The following is a 9,262-nucleotide window of genomic DNA, read 5'->3' on the forward strand; positions in this document are numbered from 1 at the left end:
GTTGTGGTGTGTGGGCTTCTCAGTGGTGGCTTCTTTTGCTGTGAAGCACGGGCTCTAGAGCACGTGGGCTTCAGTGATTGTGTCTCACAGGCTCTAGAGCACAGGCTCAATAGTTGTGGCTCACGGGCTGAATTGCCCCATGGCATGTGGGATCTTCCAGGATCAGGGACCGAATCCATATCTCCTGCACTGGCAGGCGGATTCTTTACCAATGAGCCACCAGGGAAGCCCTGCTTTTAATTTTTAAGCAGAAAAAAATATATATTAACATGCTATAAAAGCAGTACCAAATACGAATGAAGACAATAAGACTTTCACTCATGCTGCCTCTCTCCCCAGGACGCCCTCTGCTCCTTTTCCTGCCTGAATCCCATCTTTCTTTCCGGGCTCAGCTAGCTGACACTTCCTCCTTCCTTTCCCTGTGCTCCTATGACATATCATAAACTAAGAAAAATCTCATGTGATTCGTGTGTGAAGTGGCCGCTTTCTTTTCTTGAGGTCGAGGGACTGTATTTAATCCTGACACCTAGCGAAGCTGCTGGCGCGTAGGAGGTGCTCGGTTGGCTGAATGAATAAACAGAAATGCAAGCAAAAAAAAAAAATTTGAAATGTGTACCACTGAGAACATGCATTGTGATTCTGAACGCTGGTCTACTCGTACCACCATCATCATTATTGTTATCGGGGTGTGTGTGTGTGTGTGTGTGTGTGTGTGTGTGTGTCTGTGGGTGTGTGTAACTGCATGTGTGGTGACACTGGTCCATTCAGTGGACACAGAAACAGAGCATTTACAAGTTTCACTCAGGAAATAAGAGATAATGAGACAGAAATTGTTACTCATCCGCCCAATATCCACAGTTTCTTCTTCCAGCACTTTCTGTCTTGAACATAGCCTTCATCAGCGTCATCTTGCATATGACCTCTCCCTCGCCATGATTATTATCAGCCTCTCTTCCACCTTCTGACATGCTCCTGATTGAATACATTTATACTCTAGAGGGAAAGATGGGCCAGTGATTCTGGGTCAAACATATGCTGGGTGTTGAGGATGCAGAGATGAAAGAAGCAGGACCCCTCCAATAAGGAACTCACGTCCTAGGAAGAGACCTGTACAGATACAGACAAAGCTTAGCTAATTCTGTAGTAGAAACAGGAGCAGATTCGCTTCTGAAGCGTAGGGGAGAGAGAGATCTTCACACTGGAAAGCTCCTACTCATTCTGAAAGTTCCAGCTCATCTGCCCCCTACTCTAGAATGCCTTCCTGTCCAGAAATGTGGGGATTCAGATGTATAATTCAGCCCCTTCCCCCCACAACCTTCCCACCCTGCTATATCACACACAGACATAGACAGACATTTGTATGTAGAGTCCTTCACTAACGGGGAGCAATTTCTCTTGCAAAAACACAAGCAACTTAAGGTTTAAGATTAGATGTTGCTTTTTTATAATGTCCCTTGATTGTTTCCACGACTTGAGTTCAACTCTTCCCATCATGTTACTTGATCCTCTTCCCTCTCCGCCTACTTTTTCTCTCTCGCTGGATCAACACCCCAACCTTCTTCATTTCTTGGGAGAACAAATGCTCTGTCCACAGCTGATAGCCCCTGGGATGCGCCTGGCTGGCCCTATGGTGGTTCATGGTGGGCGTCTGCCCTGATTGGTCGGTGCTCATGCCACACTTTGCTGTTAGCTATTTTGAATGTTACCCTGGCTTAGTTCCAGTCTTGGCTCCGGGACCCCCACTGCACATCAAGGGCTTGGCTTGGCAACACTTTCCTGTTGGGTCCTCTGTCTGCTTTTGTGTTTTGTTAGGTGTGGGTGTATTGAGTAGGAGGAGGCTCTAGAAGCTACATCAGCCTGCTTGCCCCACCCAACTGCTCCTGGGAATGATCTGCCCTCAGTGCTGTGAGGTGACACCATCACTTTGCGCTCACACTCCTGGCTGCTGAACCAAGTGGCTGGAGCAGGATTGCTCCTCAAACAGTGTAGGGGTAGGGGGAGCACCACCAATCCTTCAGTGAAAAATAAAAAGGTCAGTATTAATTCATCTGCACAACTCGCTGGGCTTAAGAAGCACAGCCTGAAATGGCTTCTTGATTGAGAGAAGATGCTTCATTAATCTTGGCCCTCTCATTTAAGAGTGTGAAGAATGGAGACTAATGGCTGGCATTTCAGTCTCATCAATGGGATGCAAATGCACAGACACTGGACTATAATTGTGAGCAGGCCAGGGAGATGAGCAGGGAACTCAGTATCCTGAGGATGGTGGTGGTGGGGAAATGCGTGTGTATTAGACCCTTCTTGTATACATTGCCTGTTAATTCAATATCCTGAATCATCCTGGAGACAGTCCTCCAGGTCCTCAGTGTGAGAGCTCTGGGCTAGAAGTCAAGAGTCCTGGGTTTGAGTCTGGTTCCTCCACTGCCTGACTGGGTGAGTGAAGCAAGTTGGTGCCCCTTGCTGTAAAATTCAGGGAGAGATGACTTCTCTGGTCCATCTCAGTGTTAGGCCGCTTGAAGCTGTGACAGATACCACTTGGGTTAGGCCTTGTAGCCTAGGGTTAAAGGCAATGCCTCTGGCTTTGTGGGGTAGCCACACCTGCTCATGAGATCCAGTGTGCTAAGAGACCTACATAAAGAAGGTGTCAGGAAGTGAATATGCCAAAAGAGTGTAATTGAGGTAGAAATCTAATAGGGAAGGAAAGGAGGGAAACCTCTTTGCAGTTGGGTGTGGGAAGGATTCTAAAAGGCTTCCTGGCAGAAGAGGGCCTTATGGCTCAGGACAAGCTCTGGCAGGCAGAGAAGACAGAGCTGGAAAGTTTCGACTTCCAAGTATCAGATCCGGGGCCCAAGGAGAACTATGTATTTTCTGTAGGTTTCTGGGATGAGGGAAGAGAAAGAACTAGCCATGGCCTGACCACCTAGAAGGCACCCTCAGTACCGTTTGAGCTGCACCAAACCTTGTTTCACACTTTCCAGGATTCCACCCTTGGGCAACCATTCCTGGAGACATAAAAGATTTTTCTTGGTTGCTTACCCGTGTGGTGACTTTGGACTAGTGGCATAGCTACTCTGAGCCGTGTTTCCACATCAGTAAACTGTGGATAATAGCATAGCTTGATAGGTAGATAGTTGAGATTGTATGATTTAATATATATAAAACGTTTACCATGGTGTCTGGCATGGGATAAGCGCTCAAAAGCATTGTTGTTGTTTAGTCACTAAGTTGTGTCTGATTCTTTTGCGACCCCATGGATGTAGCGTGCCAGGCTCCTCTGTCCTTGGGACTTCCCAGGCAGGAATACTGGAGTGGGTTGCCATTTGAGTTGCTAGCGTATGGCTGTCTTAATGATATCATTCCTGAGTACCTCCTGCCCCAGGGACGGTGCACTGCGTTCTAATAGTAACTAGCACATTGTGACAACAGTCCCACCCGGGCAGCACTGTCATCACCCCGTTCAGAGAAACCTGAGGCACAGAGATGTTAAGTGACCTGCTCAAGGCCACACAGGTAGTACGCAGTGGAGGTATAATTTGATTCCAGGCACCTACGCTCTAAACCACCCTGCTACCCCCTGCTACTAATTCTCTTGGAATTAGTATTATTATTTGGCTTTCAAAAATCAGGCTGCAGATCTAGCCGACCAGTGTGGGGAGGGGGGTGAGCAGAGGAGGCAGTCTGAAATAGTTTCCTTGTTTCCAGCCAACCTAAGGAACAGAGAAGGGGATGGTGGCTCCTGGGGGTAGGGAATGATAATCCTGCATATACAGAGTAGCAGGAGCTTGCTGTATGGGTGTGTGGTCAGACTGGGATGGTCCAGACTATAACCTAGGTCAGAAGGCAGCATCTTAGAAATGTGGTTGAATGTGCTGAAGGATGAACTGGGGGCAGATCAGAGGCAAACTTATCTCATGTCTGTGAGGGTTCATCTGTCCAGCTTTGGGGAGGTGGTGAGCAAATGTGATCAAATTGCCAACATCCGTTGGATCATAGAAAAAGCAGAATTCCAGAAAAACATCTTCTTCTGCTTCATTGACTATGCTAAAGCCTTTGACTGTGTGGATCACAACAAACTGTGGAAAATCCTTCAAGAGAGGGGAATACCAGACCACCTTACCTGCTTCCTGTGAAACCTGTATGCAGGTCAAGAAGCAACAGTTAGAACTAGACATGAAACAATGGAGTAGTTGAAATTGGGAAAGGAATACATCAAAGCTGTATATTGTCACCTTGTTTATTTAACTCATGTGAAACGCTGGGCTGGATGAAGCACCAGCTGGAATCAAGATTGCCAGGAGAAATATCAATAACCTCAGATATGCAGATGACACCACCCTTATGGCAGAAAGTGAAGAACAACTAAAGAGCCTCTTGATGAAGGTGAAAGATGAGAGTGAAATAGCTGGCTTAAAACTCAACATTTAAAAAGCAAAGATCATGGCATCTGGTCCCATTACGTCATGGCAAATAGATGAGGAAACAATGGAAAGTGGCAGACTTTATTTTCTTTGGCTCCAAAATCACTGCACATGGTGACTACAGCCATGAAATTAAGACGCTTACTCCTTGGAAGAAAAGCTATGACAAGCCTAGACAGCATATTAAAAAGCAGAGACATTGCTTTGCCGAAAAAGGTCCATCTAGTCAAAGCTGTGGTTTTTCTGGTAGTCACGTATGGATGTGAGAGTTGGACCGTAAAGAAAGCTGTCATTTAGTTGCTAAGTCATGTCCAACTCTTGTGACCCCGTGGACTGCAGCCCATCAGGCTCCTCTGTCCAAGGGGATTTTCCAAGCAAGAATACTGGAGTGGGTTGCCATTTCCTTCTCCACGGGATCTTCCTGACCCAGGGATTGAACTTAGGTCTCCTGCACTGCAGGCAGATTCTTTACCAACTGAGCTATCAGGGAATTCTCGTTGATCACCAAAAAATTGATGCCTTTGAAATGTGGTGTTGGAGAAGACCCTTGAGAGTCCCTTGGACTGCAAGGAGATTAAACCCATCAATCTTAAAAGAAATCAATCTTGAGTATTTATTGGAAGGACTGATGCTGAAGCTGAAGCTCCAATACTTTGGCCACCTAATGAGAAGAATTGACTCACTGGAAAAGACCCTGATCCTGGGGAAGATTGAAAACAGGAGGAGAAGGGGACGACAGAGGATGAGATGGTTTGATGGCATCACTGACTCAATGGATATGAGTTTGAGCATGCTCCGGGAGTTGGTGATGGACAGGGAAGCCTGGTGTGCTGCAATCCACTCAGACACGAATGAGTGACTGAACTGATGACGAGCAAATGTGATTCCTTGGTCCTCATAAGGTTATTGCCTCAGACTTGTAGAGCCACCCGTCATCCCTTGGAGAGGGCCTAGCTTGATATTTCCTTGGACTCTTCCATGGAACATGAGGACCTGGAGCTGTTTTCCTCAGTGTTGTGATTGAATCAGCCTTGAAAACTGCAGCTTTCCTCCATATGGTAGATATTATTGGGGTACCACCAGTCACTCCCGCAGCTGCCAAGCCAGTGCACTGGGCTGGACTTCCAGCCATCAGCATCTGGAAGAGCAGCCCCTCTGAGGCTTTCTTCTTGTGCCTGGGAAACAAGAAGTACTGGGCCTTTAATGACAATTAATGACACCCTCCCTAGCCCAGCTCAGTGACTGGCCACAGTTGGGGTGTAAATACCCCAGCTCCCTCACTCCTGATGGGATAACTCTGAGGCACGTCTCCCCCACCATGTCCCAGAGATCCCCAGTGGACGAAGCTCGTGCTGCCCACAGTGATAACTTGCTTGGTAACTCCTCCTTCACGGCTGCCTTCCTTTTCCTATCTCACTTCTTTTTTAGAAATAATATTTATTTATTTGGCTGCACCAGGTCTTGGTTGTGGCATGTACGCTCCGTAGCCCATGGGCTCAGTAGTTTCTGTGTGAGTTTAGTTGCTTAGAGTCATGTTGGGATCTTAGTTCTCCCACCAGGGGTCGACTCAGGTCCCCTACACTGCAAGGCAGATTCTTAACCACTGGACAACCAGGGAAGTCCCCCTATCTCATTTCTTTATTTCCCTACCAGGGTTCCCTGACATCACCTCCCAAATAAACTGCTGGCACTCAAATTCTTATATCACAGCCAGCTTCTGGGGAAACTCAAGCTAAGATAGCTGCTCTTGGAGATTTCTACAGCATATTAAAGCATTCAAGGCTCTGAGTAATCTTATAGTGAGACCTAACTAACTTAACCACCTAACTAACTTAAAACTAACTTTCCCAGACTTGTTTGACCAGAGGATTCCGTTTTAACCTGGTACCCAGTAACCGCCCATGAAGCGATGCTCTGCAGCACACACTGTGGGGAACCACGATCTAACCCTAGCTCACAGCTTAAGGCTGTGTTATCTGAGGCCCAAAGAAGGGAGTGAGTAGCTGAGCCTGCTCTTGGCAGAGCTGGGGTTAGGGCTTTTGGCCCCTCCACTCCTGGCCCAGGTGCCTTTTCTAGCTGTTGTAATTTCCTCCTCATCTGTGATATGCAGAGAATAATATTTCCTCCATAAGAGCTAAGGTAACATGTGTGAAATCCAGAGTGAGCTGAAGAGGATTATATAAATATGTGGAATGATTATTCTGACAGTGGGAGTGGGGGTGGAGAGCCCTAGACATAAGAACCAGGTTAGTTCAGTGGCTCAGGGGCATCTGAGTCATTCCTGGAGGAGACAAGGTGCCTGGAATTCTTAAAGCCACCAGGCTTCCTGCAAGAGCACTCCCCCTGCCCTTCTCCACAACCTGTCAAATCCAAGGCTGACCAGAAATACCAGCTTAGAGGAAAGTCGGAAAATGGCTTAGAGAAGGCCAGCATCCATCTTGGAATGTACTTATCTCATTTTCACAGTCACCGGAGACAGCCAGGGAGGAGAACCAGATGTTCAAGCATCCCTTTCTTGCTCTCACTCACTTGCTCGCTCACTCTATCTTTTTTGTAAATTGAATTTAAAGGACCTGTTTCTTAGCAACAGCAGCAGCCCGTGATTACAGAGTCCTCCTTGGCCATTTCAATGCCCAAGGTTTCAGTAAGCAAATAAACCTCTCAGTACAGGCTGGGGATTGGGAACAGATAGCAGGGCCACAGTGGAAGCCAGCACATCCAGGGGTGTGTTTAGAGAGGTTCCCAGAGAACCCCGGGCGAGGGCAGGAGGGCCTGCAGAACCCTCTGTGGCTCCCAGGTACACATGGTATGGCTTTGTGAAAAGAGCAGTAGATGAAATCTCAGGAAACTTGTCTGGCACTAGCAACAATGCAGGGTTACCTTGGGCAAGCCACTGCATTTTTCTAAGCCTTGGCTTCTGCACCTGCCAGATTGGTGGTAACACCTTTCCAAGCAGAGGTGTAAAAGTGATCAGAGCATGCAGGTGTCTGAAATGCGTGAGGAGTGATGATGGGTGTCAGGGGTTAGGAATGTTTCCTTCCTTGGCCTGTAATGCTCTGCCCCCTATTGCTGGAGAAAGCAAACCAGATCCTGAAAGCTGTGAGATAACCTTCCCTCCTCCCCAGAGCCTTGACGATGTCTTCAGGCTTGCAGACATAAAAATTGTGGGGTAGGAGGAGGTCCTGCCTGGGAAAGGGGAGGAGAAGACCTCTTGGTGCAGTCCTGATGATTACAGCGATGACAGGCCTTTGGGGCCCATCTGCTTATTTCATACCTTTCTGGTCCTTGTAGGCACTTGAATTTGAGATCTCTGTTTTACTGGCAATCCCTTGAACATTTATAAGATGGGGATGTTAATAAAATCTATTGAAAATAATGATTATTAGCTGCACTGCCTGGCTTGTGGGATCTTAGCTCCTTGACCAGAAATCCAACCTGTGCCCCCTGCAGTGGAAGCATGGAGTTCTAACCACGGGACTGCCAGGGAAGTCCCTAAAATAGTTTTTATTAAGGTGAAATGATGTAATGCATGTAAAGTGCCCAGCACATGGCAGGGGTTGAAAGATATTGGTTTTTGTCTCCCTAAAGCTTTCAGAACTTTGAGTCATTTGTATTAGTGGGTCAGCCATAGGAAACTAGAACGGTTCTTTCTAGAGACAACCTTTGTTTAGGCATGCATTCCTTCTGCCATTCATTCATTCATTCATTCAGGCACTGCTGTGTCAGAGTTTGGTCTCTAAAGATCAAGCTCAAGTTCAAATCAAGGTCAAGGCTTGGCTGCTTAAGATGTGGGTGACTTGGCCAAGCACTTGACTTCTGAGCTGCCCCATTCCATTCATTCATGCAAGCATTTATTTTTTGCTAGGCGTCGTGGTACTTGATGATGAGGCTTTAGTGATACATAAGACAGACAAAAGAAAGTCTTAGTCTTGTTTCCCAGAAGCAGAGCCTGAAGCAGGGGTTCAAGTGCACGTGGTTTATTAGTGAATATTCTTAGGAAATACCTTTAATGGAGGGAGTAAAGCAGAATAGAGAAAGAGAAAAGGCTGAGGTCAAATCTTGCCTCGATCTGATCCACAAGGAGGTGATTGGGTCCTGAATTGTAAACCACACTGTAAAGTGTTCCCCCTTCAGGCAAAAGGAGCAACATTTTATACTCCCAGTTCAATCAGGCATTGGCTATGGATCAATGCCGGGGTTGTGTGATCTCTGGGCAAAGCAGCTCCTGCCAGCCAAGGACAGTTCTCTGGAGAAGGGAGGCAGCTGTGGCTGTTAGCAGCCAACATTCACAGCAGTTGGGAGATGGGTATCCTGGCCAGGTAAGAGCATCTGTGCCAGGCACTGACTTTGTCTACCACATCCCACCACTTGCACCACTGAGATCCTCTTGACTCTCACATTCAGTTCATTCCACCTGGTGCCAGCTTCTCTAGAAATCCGTGGTTGTAACTCCTGGGGAAACTTTACAGAGGAGGATTAGTGGGACATGCTACAGTTCCTATTTCCACAATCTCAAGACCACAGTTGGTCATCATTATCTTCCTCCTCTTCTATTTGCTTTTGATTCCTCTTATCCTTGGCTAGCACTTTTGCTGGTCTGGGTGGCTTGCCAGGTCGGGTGGCCCAGGCACTCATCTCTAAAGGAGTCTGAGCACCTGGTTATTATGCCATCCTCAGGCTGTGGCTGTGGCACCTGCTACTTATACACAATACTAGGTATGGGAGTACCAGACACACCTCAGTGAATCACACGAGTTCCAAACACATTTCTCTACGTTCCCATTATATGGACACAAACCACACTTCTTTATGATGACCAGGGCCAGTGATCCCTGACAGTGTAG

General features: G+C 47.1%; 1 protein-coding gene across 1 annotated transcript in view; it reads left to right on the forward strand.

The window, feature by feature from the left end:
• RPS24 (ribosomal protein S24) overlaps positions 1–6,590 on the forward strand; it is an 87,512-nt gene extending 80,922 nt beyond the window's left edge. Inside the window, exon 5 of the mRNA XM_059882543.1 lies at positions 6,580–6,590. Within this exon, the coding sequence (XP_059738526.1) occupies positions 6,580–6,582 (3 nt within the window). The 3' untranslated portion in view covers positions 6,583–6,590. The remainder of the gene's footprint in view (positions 1–6,579) is intronic.
• The last annotated feature ends 2,672 nt before the right edge of the window (positions 6,591–9,262 follow it).

Source organism: Bos taurus, chromosome 28 (assembly GCF_002263795.3).
Source record: "Bos taurus isolate L1 Dominette 01449 registration number 42190680 breed Hereford chromosome 28, ARS-UCD2.0, whole genome shotgun sequence".
Classification (NCBI taxonomy): domain Eukaryota; kingdom Metazoa; phylum Chordata; class Mammalia; order Artiodactyla; family Bovidae; genus Bos; species Bos taurus.